The sequence below is a fragment of the Geotrypetes seraphini genome, chromosome 2 (genome assembly GCF_902459505.1).
Source record: "Geotrypetes seraphini chromosome 2, aGeoSer1.1, whole genome shotgun sequence".
NCBI classification, from domain to species: Eukaryota; Metazoa; Chordata; class Amphibia; order Gymnophiona; family Dermophiidae; genus Geotrypetes; species Geotrypetes seraphini.
In genome coordinates this window covers 251,909,522-251,930,595 of record NC_047085.1, presented here as the reverse complement: position 1 = coordinate 251,930,595, position 21,074 = coordinate 251,909,522, and the positions used below count along the sequence as shown (strand labels likewise).

The following is a 21,074-nucleotide window of genomic DNA, read 5'->3' as shown; positions in this document are numbered from 1 at the left end:
GGCCTAAGGCCCAGTGATGTAGCAGGCTGGGTGGAGGAGCAGGAGGTGTTTGTGGTTCCTCCTGCTCCCAACAGAAGAGGTATAGACACTGGGGAGGGGAAGGGAGGGGGCACTGCGGTGGCAGGAGGGAGTGGGTATCCCTCCTGCTGTTGGTTTTTCAAGGGAGTGAGCAGGCCGGGGAATGGTGGCTCAGGGGGGACAGGCGTATGTAAGCTTTTTTAATGAGACAGATGGTGCGTGTTTAAGTCGTGCAGAACATCTGTCCCATTAAAAAAAAAAAAAAAGCAGAAGCCCTGACAGCAGTGACTGTAGGCTACTTCTTCTGTCACTTCCCGTCAGGGCTCTGTACATGTCTCAATCACCCACTGAGCGATTGAGTCAATGGGTTTGCATGCAAATCATTTGCATGCAAACTTGATAGTGAATCAATCACTGTTTTAAAATTGGCCAGAGAATCAGCCAATAGCGATTGAGTTGCTATCTTTAGTGAATCTAGCCCTTAGTAGTTTCACATTTACATTTGCATAATAGTAGGAAAACACTTGACACTTAAGAGGAAACCATAGAAAGAGAAACAATTGTCCTATGATTAGCTATGAGCTTCAGTTTAAAGAGGGAGTCGCCCTTCAGTCTTCATCTGTTCACCTTGCAGGTGTTTCCGATTCAAGCTATGGGGGCTCCTCAAGTCTGCATCTCTCTCCTTGTGCTTTTCTTGACCCTTGGTAGCACATCAGACACTAAGAAACAGAAGAGAGACACGGGATTTGAGATCTGTATCCTTTTGCCTCAGGTTTTAGTAATCCCAAGTGTGGACAATTCTAGGTCTTGTGTGAATTTTTCTGTCATTGCTGAATTAGCAATATAAACTTTTAGCCCCATTATCATGACTCCCCTCATCTACATGTGTCATTTAGAACAATATGACTAGATTTCCCTCTAGAAGAGATGGGGAGGCTATGTGGTTTTTACCACTTGATGTGTATGTAAAGATGTTTTAGCAGTGACTGGAAGTCAAAGATTAGAGATTGTTACTGTACAATCTACTGAATAGCCAATGGCCAAGAAGCAGATTCTGGGATTTTTGCCATTTATGATAAGAAAGATGCACTGTTCTAGCAGAAATGTTTAGTTTATTTTTCTGTGCATATGTGGCTGCCCCCCTAATTTTTAGATGTTACACTTCCCCCTCCCCATTCGTGGTTTCGGCACTCGCAATTTCACATATTCATGATTTTTGGGGGGAGAGAGAAACACCCCCCCCCCCATAGTTTAGCCTTTCCCCTGGCATCCCAGCTTTACCGGGTGGTCTAGCAGGCTTTCGGGGCAGGAGCGATCTTCCTACGCTCCTACCCCATGTAGATCGCCAATAGGCAATGGCTGCCGTGAGCGCCCGTCGTAGTCTCGAGAGACTACGGGAACTCACGGCAGTCATTTCCTATTGGCGATCTGCACGGGGCAGGAGCGTAGGAAGATCGCTCCTGGCCCGAAAGCCTGCTAGACCACCAGGTAAGGCCAGGATGCCGGGGTGACGGCGGGAGGGAAGTGGGGGTGGGTCAGAGCCGGCCGAGAAGATATTCATGGTTTTTCTTAATTCGCATTCTGGCTCTGCCCCTATATTCCGCGAATAACGAAAGAGAAGTGTATATTCATTTTACAAATTTGGTTTGAGAGAGATTTTAACATGCCTTTAAAACTTCTCAACCTGCTTTGGGAAGCATAGTGCTTGTTGATTTGTAGGAAAGAGAGCCAAATTGATTCTGTGTGTGCACTAGGGGGTACTTAGATGTAAGAGCTCTAATGCAGCATGGAGAGTGTCTAATCTAGAATTGAAGCTGGGCACTTGGATTCAATTACGGAAAAGCTGCATCGCTGCAGTAAATGTAGGCACGCTCACTCACACCAGGTCTGTGGCAGGTGTAACTAGTCAGGGTTCTGTTTAGAAGGGTTGAGTGCTTCTGCAACACAGGTGTAGTAGAAAGAGAGTCTTATCGGGTTAAATATTTCAAAAGTTGACTGAAATAGAAGGCATGCATGCCTAAAAGGAAGCATCCTGCTGCTTTCTGTTCGTTCATTTATGGTTGACAGGGATATTAAGGGGTGGTTGGTAAGAAGTGTAATCTGGATAGGGAAGCGGAAAAGCAAAAGCTGGAGATAAATAAGAGTTGGATGTAGAAGAAAGTGAAGACAGGAGGAGAGAAGAAACGGCAAACACAGGACTAGAAACCCTGAAAACAGTTAAGAAAGTTTGGGCAGATGAAAAATAAAATTAGAACCTGGGACTAACACAATTAGAAAAATAAAATAGCCAGATAACAAAAGCATAAAAAAAGAATTGTGTGTTCAATTTTGTGATTAGAATATCAGCTTTTGCAAATTATATCTGCTTTCTTTGTATTACATTACAAGATACATTTTTTTTTTCTCTTCTGGTGGTGTACTGGTGTTTAAATTTATTTTTAGCTTGTGGTCACTTGCACTCCCCTCCCCCCCTTTTTACAAAGTTGTGCTAGCGGCTGCCACTGCAGTAACTGCCCCAAAGTCCATAGAGATTTAAAGGGCTTCAGAGCTTTTGCTGCGCAGCTTTATAATTTTTATTTACAGAGGTGTGTGTGGTCATCCAGCCAAGGCTGGGTGTTCTGTTAGTATGGAGTTTCTATGTAAGTATTTGTAATCAGGTTTGTTTTATTTTTCCAACGAATATCCTGATGTTCTGGGGCCCATATTTACATCACTGTGTTTTCCTTGATAGGGTCCTTATGTAAGATCAGGAAGTAAATGTTGGAATGGTAGACTTGTTCTAGGTCAAAAGTGAATTTTTTATTTTTTTTTTGTTTATTTTGTAGAGTTTTATATTCATAATATGCCTGATTCTGAGTGAATTTATGTTGCTGTTACTAAGATACTAGAATCCAGTCGCTGAGCCTGTTGGAAGGCTTAGCGGGAAACCTTGCTTGTTTAAAAGTTCCCCTTTCCTTTGGCTCTGCCATTGTGTTCTTCCCTATCTTTCACAATGAAAGCTATACCACAAACGCAAACTATCCTATTGATCATCTTGCTCCTAACCAATTGGAAGGCTGCAGCAAACAACATCTCCCCAATACCAATTATTTCAACTACAAATAGAGTTCACCACCCAGCCAGGAGAACCATTACAGACAGAAACACAGATTCCCAGATCTGCATACACCACATCATCACACCAACATGGAGGAGAAGACCAACAAACCCTTCCAGGACTAAACCACACCCTCAACCAAGAGCACTTGTCTACTCAAAAGCAACAAATAGTGCTCAAACAGAATACACCACACTAATAACATGTGCCTACATAAACATCAGAGCTCTAAGCCCAAAGACAGAACACATAAAAGACTGGATAGAAACCGAAAATCTAGACTGGCTCTTCCTCACTGAAACCTGACTAACCTCAGACTCAGTATAACGGAAGTTTGCCCGAAGGAATAGAAGATAACAGTGGTCTGCAGGGGGGAAAAAAAAAAGAGGAGGAGGTCTAGCCATCTTAGTCAGAAACTCCCTAAACTTAAATATACTAGACAAAACGTCCACCCCATACATGGATCTACTAGCCTGCCAACTTTCATACACCACACTAAAAGGATCCATAACCTCCATGCTCTGCTACATAACACCAGGGAATTGGAACACACAAGACCAGAATTCAAAGATTTTATATACTGAAACTCACTAACAGCAACTTACAACCTAATCCTTGGAGATCTAAACCTCCATCTCGAAGACCAAACCTCTAAGCAAGTAGAAAACCTACTATCTTACCTCGAAGCCTTAACCTACAAGATCTTAGACCCACAAACCACACATGAGAAAGGTCACCAGCTTGACATTGCAGCCTTCATGATCCAACAGCCCATTCTACCAGAGATTCAAACCTCAAATGGAAAATGGTCCAGATCCATCTGTTCAGACCATTACACATATACCTTCTTAGACAGGAAAGCGGATCACTTCTCCAGCAGTCGGCGCCAAAGGGCAAATGAAGACTTGGATGCGTTGGTGAAGCCCTGGCTGCAGGAGGGTCTCCTGTATGTCTTCCCTCCTTGGCTCCTGATTGGCCGCCTGTTGATATGGATTGTATCTCTCATGTGTTGGGTGATTCTCGTTGCACCTGATTAGCCAAGATGCATGTGGTACGCCAACCTGGTTCATCACCAACAAGGTCCGGGGATCAAGCTTCCTTGTCGCCCTCATCTGCTCACCCAGGGTTCAATTGCGCTCCAGGATCTGACTGCTTTGGTCTTACAGCCTGGCTCTTAAGTGCAAGGCCATAGCAAAGGCTACTCGTTTTTGGTGATTTCTACCCTTCTCCGCAGCAAGCAGAAGTCTACGCTGGCAGCTTACTGGGGGGAAGGCGTGGAGATGGGCAAAACCATGGTGATGTTACCAGGCCTTGTGTATGCAGAGACAGGAGGATCCTTCAGTTCCACCCATTCCCAAAATTCTGGAGTTTCTTCAGGACGGGTTGGGGAAAGTCGGTGGCTTCCCTTAGGGTCCAGCTGGCTGGTCTCTCCTGTCTCGGACCAGTGCCCCTGAGGGGCTCCTTGGCTTCTCATCCAGATATCATCTGTTCTCTGAGAGGTGAACTCTGGCTACGGCCTCCACTTCAGACGCCTTATACAATGTAGAATCTTAATCTGGTTCTGTGATCTCTGGCTCGTCCACCTTATGAGCTGATGGAGCGCACTTCTCTTATGGATCTGACCATCAACACTGTTTTCCTGAAGGTCATTACTTCAGTCCACAGGGGTTCTGAGATTCAGGTTCTGTCTTGCCGGGATCAGTTCCTGCGGATTATGGACTCTGGTGTCTCCTTGCGCACAGTTTCGTTCTCCCTTCAGTCCACGGCCTCGGCCAAGCAGATGATGATCCTGTTGGGACACATGGCCTCCACCGTTCATGTGACTCCTTTTGCCAGACTTCACCTCCAAGTACCTCAGTGGACCCTGGCGTCCCAGTGGAGACAGAACCAGGACCCCGCCTCTCAGCACATTGCGGTGACTCCCTACTTGAAGCGTTCGCTCCGTTGGTGGAAGCTCTCTTCCAATCTTTCCAGAGGTTTTCTCTTTCTTGTGCCCCCGCCGCAGAAGGTCCTAACAATGGATTCCTCCGCGTATGCCTGGGGAGCTCACTTCAACGGCCTCCGGACTCGGGGTCTTTGGTCAAGCACCGACCGTCGCTGCCACATCAACCTGCTGGAGCTTCGGGCCATTTTCAATGCTCTGAAGGCCTTTTGTCATTTGTTTCAGGATCACGTGGTTATGGTGTGCACGGACAACCAGGTGGCGATGTATTATGTGAACAAACAGGGGGGTACGGGTTCCCTGTCTCTTTGCCGGGAGGCTCTGAGAGTGGGCGATACGCAACAACATCGTCCTTCGAGCGGTCTACATCCAAGGCGAACAAAACTGCCTGGCGGACAGGTGGAGTCGCCTTCTCCAGCCGCACTAATGGTCGCTCCATTCCTCGACTCTGCGTCAGGTGTTTGCTCGATGGGGGACGCCGCAGATAGATCTGTTCGCCTCCCCCCTCAACCACAAATTGCCTCACTTCTGCTCCAGGATTTACTCCCCAGATTGTCTAGAGGCGGATGCTTTCCTTCTGGATTGGACGGGCCGGTTCCTCTATGCGTTCCCTCCATTTCCTCTGATTCTGAGGACTCTCGTGCAGCTCAAATTGTCACACGCTGCCATGATTTTGATAGCTCCTCGGTAGCCCAGGCATCCGTGGTTCTCCCTTCTCCTCTGACTCAGTGTCAAGGAACCTCTGCTTCTGCCTGTTTTTCCTTCTCTGCTGTCTGAGTCGGGGTTCGCTGCTGCATCCCAATCTGCAGTCTCTACACTTAACAGCTTGGTTCCTTTCCACCTGACTCCCTCCTCCGGGTTTTCTCAGTCGGTGTGGGAGGTTCTTGAGGCCTCTCGGAAGGGTTCTACTAGACAATGCTACTCCCAAAAGTGGACTAGATTTGCTGCGTGGTGTGCTTCGCATCGTATGGAGCAACTGTCTGTCTCCTTGTCCTCTGTGCTGGATTATTTGCTCCACTTGTCTTGGTCTGGCCTCAAATCGACTTCTATTCGAGTCCACCTTAGTGCGATTGCTGCCTTTCATCAGCCGATTGATGGGAAATCGCTCTTGGTCCATCCGGTTGTTTCTCGATTCATGAAGGGCCTTTTTAATGTTCTTCCTCCACTCAAGCCTCCCCCAGTGGTTTGGGATCTTAATGTGCTTCTGGCTCAATTGATGAAACCTCTGTTTGAACCCATTGGTAAGGCTCTTCTGAAGTACCTCACTTGGAAGGTGGTGTTCCTGATTGCCCTCGCGTTTGCTCACAGAGTCAGTGTGTTGCAAGCTCTGGTTGCGGACCCGCCTTTTACTGTTTTTCATCATGACAAGGTGGTCCTTCGTACTCATCCTAAGTTCTTGCCTAAGATGGTTTCAGATTTCCACCTCAACCAGTCCATTGTTCTTCCGGTGTTTTTTCCAAAGCCCCATTCTCATCCTGGAGAGGTGGCGCTTCACACTCTTGAATGTAAGAGGGCGTTGGCTTTTTACCTCCAACGCACCCAATCTCATCGGACGTCTCCTCAACTCTTCATATCTTTTGATCCTAATCGGTTGGGGCGTCCTGTTTTCCAAGCGCACCTTGTCCAACTGGTTGGCTGCTTGTATTTCCTTTTTGCTACGCTCAGGCTGGTCTCCCGCTGCAGGGACGGGTCACAGAGCATAAAGACCGAGCGATGGAGGCGTCTGTCGCTTTCCTCAGGTCCACACCTATTGAGATCTGCAAGGCCGCCACTTGGTCCTCGGTTCATACCTTCACCTCTCACTACTGTCTGGATATTTTCTCCAGGCGCGATGGCCAGTTCGGCCAGTCGGTTTTACGTAATCTATTCTCCTAAATTGCCAACTCTTCCTCCGTCCCATCCTGGTTAGCTTGGAGGTCACACACATGTGGAGAATATGCTGCCTGCTTGTCCTGGGATAAAGCACAGTTACTTACCGTAACAGGTGTTATCCAGGGACAGCAGGCAGATATTCTCGCAACCCTCCCACCTCCCCAGGTTGGCTTCTTTGCTAGCTATCTGAACTGAGGACCACGTTGAGGAGACATGCCCTCTAGTTGAGCGGGAAGGCACACGCAGGCGTGGTGCAGCACTAGCAAACTTTAAGATCTTCAATCAAGTTTGTTTGAAAAGCTGTCCGCGATGGGGTTCCATGGATGATGTCACCCACATGTAGAGAATATCTGCCTGCTGTCCCTGGATAACACCTATTACGGTAACTATGCTTACTTGCATGCTACACAAATTGATTCCGGACCCTGAGGGTCGATATGAGTAGGGGAGTTTTTGGGGAAAAAATATGCTTTTTGTTCATTATATGCCCCCAATGTTTACTCTCATTGATTTTTTTTTTTTCCTGTTCTTGTGGCTGCCCTTGCCCCCTTCTTCGAGTACCAACTAATGCTAGGTGGGGATTTTAATATTACTGCTGACCCTCTTATTGATTGCAAACCTCCCAAGCCTCACTAACATCATGGGGAACATAAGGGGGTCAACTTTGTCAATCATCAGCTGGGCCTTGTGGACCTCTTGTGCACGCTCCATCCTGACGAATCTGATTTTACCTAGCATTCTCCCGCGCACAACGTGCATAGTTGTTTAGACTACTTGTTAGTGGCCCCGTCCCTTTTGTCTGGAGTTAAGCAAGTGCTGATTGAGGATGGCGTACTTTCTGACCATCACTTGGTATGGATGGAGCTGCTTGACCCGCAGGTTCCACAGAGGTCATTGTCTGATTGGAGAATGAATCCCACCCTTTATGAAGATGCTGACTTCCGGACCTTTGTGGAAAAACAATGGGATTCTTACCTAGGAGACAAGTCCTCTTCTGATGTTTCGGAGGTGGTGTTCTGGGAGGCTAGCAAAGCAGTTTTAAGGAGTAAGATTATTGCCTACACTAAGCACAAGAGGAAGGTTCAAGACCAGAAACTGTTGGACCTGGCATGTCAATTGGGATTGGTGCGGGGTGATTTGCATAAATCGGGGTCTGTGGCCCTCAAGAGTCGGTAATTGGGACTGCGACATCAAATTAATGAGTTATTGGCTCAGAGGGCATTACGGGATATTCAGATGTACAAGTATCACATGCACCGTTGGGGAAATAAGGCAGGTAAACTGCTGGCCTCCCTGGTCAGTCAGAGAGCTCGCAAGCATCTTATCTCTAAAATACGGGCTCCAAATGGCTCTGAGGTGACCACGTTGTCGGCTATTCAACAGAGCTTTGTCACTTTTTATCAGGTCTTGTATGATCGGGGTAGTTGTGACACCGAGCAGCGGGAGATCTTTTTTTTGAGACCTTTCTCTCCCTACTTTGACGCAGGAGCAGCGGGATAAGCTTAATGCACTGGTGCAGGCGGTGGAAATTCAGAGAGCTATATGGGCGTTGAAATTAGCTAAAGCACCTGGTCCTGATGGACTGAGCCCTGAATACTACAAACTGCTGGGGGATCAGGGGATCGGTCCCTTCCAAGCTTTATGTTGGGGCCTATGTGTGTGGGGGGGTTTGCCCCCGCATAGACTTATCCACGCCCATATTGTTGTACTCCTGAAACCAGCTGGGGTCTTAGCGGCCCATTTCTTTGTTAAACCAGGATATTAAGTTGTTTGCTGCTATCATGGCTGCATGACTTGGTCAGGTTCTGCCCTTCTTGGTTCACCCGGACCAGGCAGGCTTTGTTCTGGGCTGGTATTCTTCTGCTAATGTCCTGCGGGCGCTCTCGGTGCTGCAGAATCCTGCTCTGCTGGGGGAGCATCCTGGCCAGGAGAATGCCCTTATTGCCAGTGTTGATGCCGAAAAGGCATTTGATAAGGTTTTAGGGGATTACCTGTTTTGGATCCTGCCACAGTTGGGCATTCTGGGGGGTTTCCTGGCTGGGATCCGCTCTCTCTATGAGCAACCGACTGCGCAGATTTTGGTAAATGGTGCACTCGCCTCCTCCTTCTCCCAGGCTAGGGGTATCCGGCAGGGCTGCCCGCTATCCCCTATGTTATTTGTGCTGGCACTAGAACCTTTAGCAGCCAAGATCTGACATCGGCAGGTCTTACATGGTATACAGCTGGGGTCTCAAGAATTTAACTTGTTTGCAGATGACATGCTCATTTTTTTGGGTGATGCGGTTGCGGGAGTCCCTATGTTGATAGGGCTTATTCGCTACTTTGGCGTGTTTTCAGGTCTGCAGATTAATTTTGATAAATCTGAGGCTTTAGCAGTTAACTCAACGTGCGTTCTGCGCAATGATCCTACCTTTCCATTACAGTGGTCTCAGAGTAAGATTAAGTATCTAGGGGTCTACTTGCATGCGGATCCTCGTGTGGTATACCGGAAAAATGTGGTGGATAAATTAAATGCTATTAGAACGTTATGTCGGCGGTGGATGGACTTTCCGATTTTGTTTCTTGGTCGCATAGCTCTCATTAAGATGGTCCTCCTGCTGAAATTGCTCTTTACCCTGCAAATGGCGCCTCTTTGGGTTAAACAAACGGATGTGCAGGTTTATAAGGGTATTGTTTCCTCTTTCATTTGGCACTCTCGGTGGGCGAGAATTGGGGGGGAGTGAATCTGCCTGACCTACGTCTATATAATGTGGCGGCTCTGCTCTGATGGGTGATTGAGGTATACTCTGGCACGTCTAAATTTGCCCCGCCAGGGTTCTGGCAGTTGTTGGCTACTCCGGTGTCTGTGTTTAATGTTTTGTGGAGTGGAGCAAGGACTTGTGTCTCTTTGCTTCGACCCCTGCGCAGTGCGTGGTGCTTGTGGCGTTCGGTAGTGGGGGGGGCTCAATGGGCCCCTCCCCCTTTATGGAGTTCGTGGCCAATACTAGCTTCCCTGCTGGTACATGCCTTCTTTTTGAGAACTCGCAGGACCGGCTGTCAGTTTGTGGGTCAAGTCACTGAGTTGGGCTCGGGATTGATTCCTAGTTTCCAGTCTTGTCGGGATCATTGGACGTGGAGCGCGGGGTTGATACTGGCTTATCTACAACTTCGCAGCTACTGTTCCTCGCTCTGCTCGCTGAGTGGGCAGGTACCTGCTTTTTCTTCACTGGATCAGGCTTTTCTTTCCACCTCTCGAGTTTAACACGCTATCGGACTGGTAAAAAATGGAGAGGTCCTGGAGGTCTGCTAGGTTTTTGGACTTAATGGCTGAGGCTTGGAGCTCTGAGTTGGGAGAGGAGGTTACAGTTGAAGAATTGGTTTTGTGTTTTGTTGAATGTGCTGGGGCTTCCCCTAACGTGGCTTTGCATGAGATTCATCTTAATATCTTATATAGGGTTTACATCATGCGCTGCAAGGGGAGTACCATGGGCCTGTGGCCAGATGCTTTTTGCCCTCGTTGCCTGGCTCTCTGAGGTACGATAGTGCATCATTTCTTGGAATGCTCTTTTGTGGGACCTTTGTGGGTGCAGGTGCTCCGGGTGGTGGAGGATGTTCTGGGGCGGCCTCTGGAATGGTCTTATAAATCTATGCTGCTTGGTGTCACGGGTCCCCTGGTTGAGGCCGGTATTATAGAGCCTTCTCGACGCTTTGTGTTAGTAGCTCTGGGGCTCACTAAAAAGCTTATTTTGCAACACTAGGTAGGAGAGGTGCGTCCCACGATCCAACAGTGGCGGGCCAGCATGTCCCAAATGGCGACATGGGAGCGACAGCACAGGAAGGGTGCCACTAGCTGGAAGACGATGGCTTATTTGGATTGTTGGAGTTCTTTCTAGAGTGGGTCAGATTTCTGGGATGCAGGTGGGTTGGGGGAGGGCTCTGGGTAGGTGGGGTGAGGGGGGTTTCTGTATTGAAAATTTGGACTTTGCATGGGAGATATCTGTTTGCTCATTTGATTGGTAGTATTGTACATCTGCTGGTTTTTTTTAATGCATTTTGTTGCTTACTACTTGGCTGTTGTACATTTCTCCTGTGCTCTGTTCCTCTAATAAACATATATTAAAAAATAATAATAACAATAATAATTCTTGGCAACTGTTGGGGGGGGGGGTTTCTCTCTTGAAAATGCACCAACACTGGAAGTCTAATATATACATTTGAAAGTGTGTGATATGAACTTCTTAATGTTGCCACCGGATGAGAGATAAGTGTAGTGGTCTCTGTTACGGGAGACATTTGACATCATTGTTTTATTATGATATACAGTGTACAACAGGGGTCTCAAAGTCCTTCCTTGAGGGCCGCAATCCAGTCGGGTTTTCAGGATTTCCCCAATGAATATGCATGAGATCTATGTGCATGCACTGCTTTCAATGCATATTCATTGGGGAAATCCTGAAAACCCAACTGGATTGCGGCCCTCAAGGAGGGACTTTGAGATCCCTGGTGTACAACATGAACAACAAAGTACAAACTGTTTTTGTTTTTTCAAGGTTTCAAGTTTTATTAAAGCTTGATATATCAGTTGACTTTCCTAAGCATTTTACATCATACAGTATTAAAAATTAATAATGAAAAAAGGGGGGTAAGACTTGCATGATTAAAATAATAAAACTAGACAGAATGCAAAAGGAGAGTAGGTAGGGTTACATTGCTTAAAAAAATTGAAAGAGGAAGGATAAAAACGCATGGATGTGCAGAATGACAGATTAATCTCTGAGTCGTAAACTGAAAACCTAGTTGTAATTGCAATTTTTAAATGGTTTAACTACAGCTTCAACGAAATGATAATATTATAGTTATTTTTCTTATGCTTTTCTTATGTATGTTGGTTTTTAATTAGTTCTTCCTTCTCTTATGTTTTCTGCTATATACTCTAGTCTCAATTATATGTGAACCGAGTCGAACTCCACTGGGAGATGACCCGTTATATAAACCAAAGATTAGATTAGATTAGTCTAGATCTCATACGCATCTTTAAACTGTTTTAACTGTTACATCCTTCCTTCAAAATAGTCTCCTAGGTTGTCTTGTGTGCCATCCAGTTTCTGAGGGATATACTGTGAATGTACAGTATTACAAATCATTTCTGTAGTACCACCTGTGTCGTGCAATATGGGAGAAAAATCCAGAACTGTTGCACCATGCCATAATCCTACATGACAAAGCTTTGAAGGATGTTAACAGTCAAACATACTCGCTCTCAAGCTGATTGTGTGCTTGGTTTAGTGCAGGGGGTAGGCAATTCCGGTCCTCGAGAGCCGGAGCCAGGTCAGATTTTCAGGATATCCACAATGAATATGTATGAGATGGATTTGCGTGCATTGCCTCCTTGAGATGCAAATCTATCTCGTGCATATTTATTGTGTATATCCTGAAAACCTGACCTGTCTCCGGCACTCGAGGACTGGAATTGCCTACCCCTGGTTTAGTGAAATAGCTAACATTTACTTGTTTGGTAATAAAACAATGATTTCAAATGTCATGATTTTTTGCTTCTCCCCTACACAGACTGCTGCACTCATCTTTCATCTGGTGGCAACATTAAGAAGTAAATATCACACACTTCCAAACATACTATATATATTAGATTTCCATTGTTGAGAGAGAAAAAAAATAGTTGCTATGACTTATGAATCGACTCTCATATGTAAGTTTCTTGGGGGCGGTGTGTGTAATACTTTTATTTGTACCTGTTAAGTTACTTTTGCACCACTGAAGATTTCTGGTAAATTATACAACAGAGAAGCATGAAAGACTTGTGACCTTTCTTACTGCCTTACTCTCGGATTTAAACAATGCTATGTGTGAAAGCATTTGTGCCCCACTGGGAATAGTTCTGAGACCCTATTGATATACATCTGGTGTCTTTCTGAAATAGGTGCATTTTGTTAAAATTGCTCTCTAAAAAAAGTACTGATTTCTCTTGTAACTGAATTGAGGAATAAGAAAGTACTCTCTCAATTATGTATTCATTGAAGTATGCCAGGGGCTAGAACAGGTAGAGCAATATTGAGAGAAACAATGGGTTTTTAATACAGATTTTTGTAGCCCTAATAAATTTGACTGCAGAATTAACCAGTTGCAAATTATTTTTTTTTCTTTTTTGCAAATTTTGTAAGTACAAACCTTACTGGGGACCAACATTGTTGTATTGTCCATGTACTGTATTTTAATACTAATTTGTGAAGCTTGGTTTTTTTTCTGTGCTTAGAATTCTGGCAGTGAGCATGAAAATCTGCTGATAGTTCAGTAATATAATTTGTGTGGGTTGTAGAAAGCAATAACACTGCTGTGCAGTAAAGTTAAAAATATTTTCCATCATCAAGATTATATGTAATATTTTTTAATATATAATCTAGCTCATATGATTGATCATTTCAGTATAGCATTGATAATATACATTTATTCAAAATGATTTTGTTTAATGTTGTACTAAGGAGAAAATTTTTTATCATGGTCTTTTTGTACTAAGCCACATAAAAACTGACATGGTACAGTGTCCAAAGTGTGCACCTCCCCAGGCAAACAGGTTGGCATCCGTTGTCAGAATAACTCACGCGGTTATCTGCAGGGGCATGCCTCCTCAATAACGACACTGGACGGATCCACCAAGACATGCTGTTGAGGAAATCTAGGGTCCACAGGAGTGTCATCTGAAGAGAGTCTGTTTGCGGAGACTACCGAGATAGCAGTGCGAACCTGATTTTATTAACAGGCTATTAATCCCCCATACTCCCCATCGTACATTACGTTCATCTAATCAAAACTTGCTATCCATCCCCTCTTTAAGATACATTAACACTATGGGACACATAATCGAAAGAGAAAAACGTCCAAAAACCGGCCTAAGTCGGCACTTGGATGAACATTTCTCAAAAATGTCCAAGCGCTGAAAATAAAAACAGGTTTTGGACGTATTTCTAAACGAACTAGGCCTTCATAGTGCCGCTTAATGTCCAAAGCTAAACGGGGTGTTTTGGGAGGCATGTCGAGGGTGGGACGTAGGCTGTCTTAGACTTAGTCGTACAGCATGTATAACCGAAAGTTATACAGCCCAGGATCGACGGAACTTGGACGTTGTGACTTAGACCATGTAAAACATGGTCTAAGTCGCAAAAACCCACCTAAACTCACCAGATAATCACTGAAAACACATAACATAGACCCCCACACACTACCCCAGTGATCACCAACCCCCCCCCATAAAAATTTTATTCACAACTTTAAATTTCAGCCTCCAGACCATCATCACCTGGCTGCCTGGCATAGGAAAGCCTAGTCGTCCAGCCCAGAGGCAGCTTAAGTCATCTGGGGGGTGGGTTAGGGACCCATAGAGAGGAGGACCCATGCCCATAACCACCTTTAATCACTGCATTGATACTTAAATGTGCACTGCCCTATACACCCCCAAAACCCTTTTTGACTGGCATATAAGTGGCTCCTGCAGCCATAAGGGCTATTTGGGTGGTAGATAAGTGGATCTAGGGGATTCTGGAGGTGGTTTGGGGGGCTCACCATCACCTATAAGGGAGCTGTAGTGAGGAAAAGCCATGGCACCCTTTTAGTGAAATTCATAGCAGTGCCTTGTAAGGTACCCCACCATTTAGGTGGCATGTCTGGGTGTGCAGTCCATCACTTTGCAGACCCCTCCCACGTCCAACAGGGCTTGTTCTAGGCATTTTTGACTTGGACGGAAAGTTGGACGGAAATGTGGTATAAAGATGGACGATTTAGAGGCTTGGATGATCAGATCGGCAGTTCGTATAATTAGACGATTTTCAAAAGTAAAAAAAAGTTGGACGTCTCTTTTGAAAATGTGTCTTAGGCTCTTTTTAACTTTGGACGACTTGCGAGATGGATATAAATGGACTTAGACGTCCCTTTCGATTATGCACCTCACAGCGTACTAGCATCTTTTCTGTTATGGCCCCTACCATCTGGAATTCAGCACCAATTATATAAGAGAAATTACATCCCTTGATAAATTTAAAAGTAACTTGAAGGCCTTTCTTTTTAAAGACGCATTTGGTGTATAATAGTCCTTCTAAGGACGGTAATGGAAATCTGTTCCTTGCCATTTTTTTAATCATTTTAGCTTATTTTACAGTATTCTAGACTATTTATATTTTGTTCCCCTTCCTTTGTTTTGGTACCTCTTCCCCTCTCTTTCTCTTTATACAAATTGTATTTCTGCCCTTCTCCATCTTGTATCGGTAAATTAATGTTTGTCAGTGCATTTGATTGTTTGTAGCATTGTTTGTAATTTGTTTTTAATGTACATTCTTATTATACTTTGTTTTTATATTATGTAAAACCGCTTTGAATTTTAATAAGGTGGTATATCAAATTTTTAAATAAACCTGAAACCTTCGCTCAAGGAACCACATCTACAGTGGCTGCCATGGAGTCTAGCATCTGGAGGTAGTGCCAAGTTGACGGGGCTGACCTGAAAAGGGTGGTAGATGCGTGGAACAGTCTCCCGGAAGAGGTGGTGGAAACAGAGACCGTGTCTGAATTCAAGAGGGCCTGGGATAGGCACGTGGGATCTCTCAGAGAAAGAAAGAGATAATGGTTACTGTGGATGGGCAGACTAGATGAGCCATTTGGCCTTTATCTGCCATCATGTTTCTATGTAATATGAGAGCAACGGATGCCAGCCTGCTTGGCTGGGTTGGTTATTGCAATGGATAGGGGCAGTGATTGGCCTCCCAGAGAAAGTGGTCCATCAACATGCTGGAGCTTTGTGCCATTTGATTGGCGTTACAGAAGCTGGAGAAGAGTCTGGAGGGACAGGGTGTACAAGTCTTCTCGGACAATGCTACAGTAGTGGTGTATGTCAAGTTGCCAAGGAGGCACCAAAGTGCCTAGCTGTGTGGAAGCCCACTTGTTCTTTGCTTTCTTTTTTTTTTTAAACATATTTTTATTGAAAGTGAAAAAGGTCACAACCAGATATAATACAAAGTCTACATTAGTAATGGGAATACGTCCAAATACAAGAGATAAACATCAAGAACAATAACATCAACCCCCGCAACCGAACCCAGCCAGGATCTCATAAGGACAAGAGAGCAAAATGGAGCAAAGCTTGGCTCATCCAGGGGAAGCTCAATGGGACAAGAAAGTGCGATATAACAAGACATCAAGTGTCGCAACCTTCCACCATTTTGAATTTAAACGTCCACAAAAGGACCAACCACAGCAATCACCACCACACACACACCGACAGCCACTCCCTGCAACAGAACATACAGACCACCAGAACATACCAGAACCCCCCCAACCCCAGGGTACCAACGAGAGTGGGGCTCAGCTTAGAACTAAAAGCTGATCTAAGAGAAGAGAAAAAAAGGAAGGGAAAGAAAAAGAAGAGAAAGAAGAAGAGGGAAGAGAAGACGGAGGCTCAAGGTCACCTCCCACCCCCCCACAACCATTCAGGCTGCCACCAACTCCCATAGTCTCTCCCACAAGCTAACATACTGCCGCTTAGCCAGATGCGGAGACTCGGCATATGACCGAATCTCAAACTGGGCCAACTCCTGAAGTTTACTCCTCCACTGAGGCACTGGAGGCGAATCCTCCAACATCCAGTAAGTCAAGATCAATTTCGTAACAAGAAGGATACTGGGGGATAGTAAAGCCCGGATCCTGGAGGGAGGTCTGCAAACCCAGTAGGAGGAACCCAAGAGGGGAAGTGCCTCCCGCCAGATACTCAGGGTAGAGCACTCCAGGAAAGAGTGAATATAAGTGCCAGCCTGACATTTGCACTTAACGCAAAGGTCACTGTCTCAAAGCCCCAATCGCGCCCCCCTCTGTTTAGTAAAGTAGGCTCGGTGAAGCATCTTAAACTGAAGCTCTTAGAAATCAGCAGATTTAGTAAAGGAGTAAAGGGTCTGGAAGCAGGCCAAAAATTGCGGCTCGGAGAGGCTATGCCCCAGGTCCAGCTCCCACCTGGATCTCAGTGGGGTAAGCACAGGCAGGGAGATAGAAGATTTCAGTAAACGATACCAGTGGACTAGAGTGTTAGCTGACGCTGGAGTCGCTGAGAAAAGAATATCCAAGCGCCTCTTGTCCCAGGCCCCCTCCCGGCCCCGTCGTTCAACATCCCAGTAGTGTCGAAGTTGGAAATAGGAGAATAAGTAACGAGAGGGGAAGCCCCACTTATCCCTGATCTTTTGGAAAGAAGGGAAACCCTCTGGACTCGACGCAAGCAATTGTTCCATAGCCACACAACCCCGATCTGCCTAGTCCCGAAACACCGTCCAGCCCTAGCCCGGCAGGAACTGAGAGTTACCCTCAAAGTGCAAGAAAGGAGAGATCTCCAGATGCAGGCCCTGTCTACAACGCCAACACCACCAGGCCATTTGGAACAGTCGGAGAAAGCGAAAACAAGGCTGGTACCGCCTCTTGGGGTCGCTTGGAAGTGAAGCAGATTCAAAAATTGAAAGGGAGAACTCCATCCCGCCAGCCAGTCTGAAGGGGAGTAGCGCGTGCACCTGGTGTAGCCTTCATGGATCCATCATAAAAGCGAGCCTACATTATACAGTTGAAGATCAGGGACATTGAGACCGCCCAAACATTTATCCAAGATAAGTTTAAGCAGCCAAATCCGTGGAGCCCTGGATCTCCAAATGAAGCGAGAAATAGCTGTTTTAAATGAAAGTTCGTCTTGGCGCCAAAGCCAGAGTGGCATAGTTGGCAGAGGATACAAGATTTTTGGGACCATAACCATCTTGACCAGAGCCCAGCGGTAACTTCTGCCATGCCTGGCATAACTTCCCAATGGCCGCAAAGGGTCGTTTAATGTTGGCGTTGTAAAGAGTAGCTAGGTCAGTACTGAGGAAGATACCCAAGTAGCACATAGGTTTGGGCGTAGGGGGAATAGGCAGCAAGGCATGCCAAAGTGCCGGGGGACCATCCCCAACAATAAAAGTTCCGATTTGCTACAGTTAACTTGCAGACCACACAGGGCTCCAAAAGCTTTGATCACGTCCAAAGCTCTGTGCAAGTGAGGAGTGACCTGGTCTAAATTGAGGAAGATGTCATCGGCAAAGAGACTGATTTTATACTCCTGACCCCCAACCTGAATCCCCCGGATATCCTCATTTTGCCGTGTCTTAGCAGCCAGAGGGTCAACGGCCAGGAGAAAGAGAAGCGGAGACAGGGGACAACCCTGTCACATACCCCTCTGCAGCCCAAAGTCTACCGTAAGTCCCCCCATTAATCAGAAGACGCACCCTAGGGTTAGTATACAAAGCAGTCACCCAGGCCAAAAACGAACCCTGAAAACCGCCCTGACTTAAAACCCAAAAGAGGTATTCCTAGGATATGCTATCGAATGCCTTCTCCAAGTCCAACCCCACTACCGCCTCCAAACCTCCCCGGCCAGTCTGAGCATAAATAGTTCCCAGGACCTTCAGCAAATTCATAGAGGCATAGCGCCCTGGCACAAAGCCAACCTGGTCAGTGTGGATAAGGGCAGGGAAAAAGCTGTTCAAGCACCTTGCCAGTGTCATAGCCAAGAGTTTAATGTCCTGGTCCAAGAGGGAAATGGGCCGGAAGGAGCCCACCAGATCCAGGTCTTTACTGGGCTTGGGGATCAAGACCACATGGGCCATATTATCTGGGAATGCACTCCCCTCTGCAGCCACAATATTATACATCTCACACAGGGGCTGCGCTACCAAGTCTGGGAGAATCTGATAATATTCCAGGCCAAACCCGTCCGGCCCAGGTGCCTTTGTTAATTTGAGAGACTTAATGAAAGCCCTCGGTTCCTCCACAGAGACAGGCTAACTCAGGAAAGCAGCGTGAGTGGCGCCCAGTTGCAGCACTTGGAGGTCCTGAAAGACAGTACCCAGGCAGCCCTGTCCAGCAGCCTCCGCCAATAAAGGGCTTCGTAGTACTGGACAAACTGATCAGCTATCTGCTTTTCTTCCTCGTGCTGAATCCCCTTGGTATCACAAATAGCTATGATGATTTGCCTTTTTTTTAAAGGGGCATACCAGGTTAGCAAGTAGTTTCCCCGTCTTACTACCCCAGCGATAAAGGTTGTAACGTTGGTAAAATAGGGACTGTTCCGTGTGCTGATGAAGCAGGGCCTCTATTTTCTCCCGAATCCCCTTGTATTCCAGACGATCCAAGTTACACAGGGTGGCTATGTGCGCCCTACGAAACGCATGTAATTTCTGAGTGAGCTTCAAAAGCTCCCCCTCCCATTCCTTGCGCTTAGCGGCCAAGTAAACTATCACATGTCCCCGCATGACCGCCTTGGATGCCTACCAAAAAGACACCGGTCCCACCTCTGGGGTGGTATTCGTGGCCTGATAGTCAACCCATCTCGCCTGCAGGAAGGTCCGGAACTCGGGGACAGTTTCCAGGAAGATGCTTTACGGCCCTGTGAGAGGGTCAGGGTTAGCTCCATGATCGGAGATCATGGCCTCAGTAATCTCGGACTTAGCAGCCCAGGAGAACAGTCGTTTATTAAGGAGGATGTAGTCTAACTGGGCGTAAACCTTGTTAACATGGGAGTAAAAGGTAAATTCAGAATCATAAGGGTGCAAGGCATGCCACACATCAACCAGATCTAAATGTTGCACCAAGAATCCCATCCCCTTATTGTCATGATCCTTCAGGCACGCCCTAGGTGGCCTGCAATCCACTCCCGGAGCCGCTGTGATACTGAGATCTCCTCCCAGGATCGCTTGATACTCAGGATAGGCTGATACTAAGGAAAGGACTGTGGAAAAGAATTTATGACAGTAGATATTCGGAGCATATAGGTTACAGAGGAGTATTTTCAAGCCCCACACCTCCCCCAGTACCATGATGTATCTCCCATCCCGGTCCTGAATTTGTTTGTGTAATGTGAAGGGCAGCCATTTGTTCAGCAAAATCGCCACGCCGCACTGCCGCCCACCAAATGTGGAGGAGTAGATTTTCCCAACCCAGGTTCTCCTCAATTTAGCATGTTCAATCTGAGTGAGATGCGTCTCCTGCAAATAGGTCACATCCATGCCCAGCTTGCACAGGCTGGTCAGTATGCGAGCCTGCTTAATGGGAGAGTGAATGCCATCTACATTAAAAGAGACCACCTTGAGAGGAGCCAAGATGGCGTCAGGGAAATACGTGCTGTAAGAGGCTCCCCCTCTCGTGGCGTTTTTTTCCTTTTGTGAAGACTTTCTTACCTGCTTTAAGTAGCGGAGTTTGACTTCTGAAATGCTGAAACGCAGGGGGAAACAGAGGAAAGATCTCCTGGCCTCCTCTGCCTCTTCGGTTACACGTCAGACAGCTATTACAGTTTATGCTGTCCCTTTTGGACCGGGCGGATCTGCTCTCAAGGGGGGCAGACCTCGGAGTTAGACAGTGATTTTTCACTGAGCCCGCTAGGGCCTGTAATGCCTCCCCCCCCCCGGCCCGGGACGATGTCGGGCAGTCCCTCAACTCAGTGGGAAGCGTTGGGGAGTGAGTCTCCGTTGGAGTCGATGGTGCCTTTGACCCCGGAGGTGGTTCGATCTATGCCGGGTTGCCAGCGAGCGGCAGGGGGAGGAGGAGGCACTCGGGGAGCGACGAGTGCAGAAAATGGAGTAGTTTCTCCAATTTGGCCTCTGAAACCTCTGATTAAGCCAGAAGTGGTGGATATGGAGGCGTTGTGGGGAGCCATGGAGAGCCTTCATCAGGTATGCTCCAAATTTATTACTTTAACTCAACAAACTGCAATTCAAATTAAAAACTGTGAAGAAAAAATTCAACTGCAATCAGGTAGACTGGATCAAGTAGAGAAAACAGTCTCAGAATTAAAAGTTGCATCCAACCTCTAGATGAAAGATAAAAATTTAGTAATCGGGAAAATTGAAAATTTAGAAAATGTTAATAGGAATTTGAATTTGAGACTTCTTAATTTTCCTGTATCTAGAATACAGTCTCCTAGAGAACTTTTTCATTCTTTCCCGACCTCAGTATTAAAATTTCCTGAGACTAATATGCCTCCGTTGCAGAAATTGTATTATCTTAATGTCTTGAAAGAGGAAAAAGATAAGTCACCTTTGCATCCTGGAGAATTGGATCTTACCGGGATGTTGGAATCCTCACAAATTGAAATTTCAGCGA

The 21,074-nt window shown here is 46.3% G+C and overlaps 1 protein-coding gene across 5 annotated transcripts in view; it reads left to right on the top strand.

Moving 5' to 3' along the window:
- Nucleotides 1–21,074, top strand: part of CCDC134 (coiled-coil domain containing 134) — a 90,819-nt gene that overhangs the window by 5,673 nt on the left and 64,072 nt on the right. For all 5 annotated transcript variants that reach the window (XM_033929356.1, XM_033929359.1, XM_033929360.1 and 2 more), the window contains one exon: nucleotides 653–773. In XM_033929356.1, coding sequence (XP_033785247.1) covers nucleotides 653–773 — 121 coding nt within the window. The remainder of the gene's footprint in view (nucleotides 1–652; nucleotides 774–21,074) is intronic.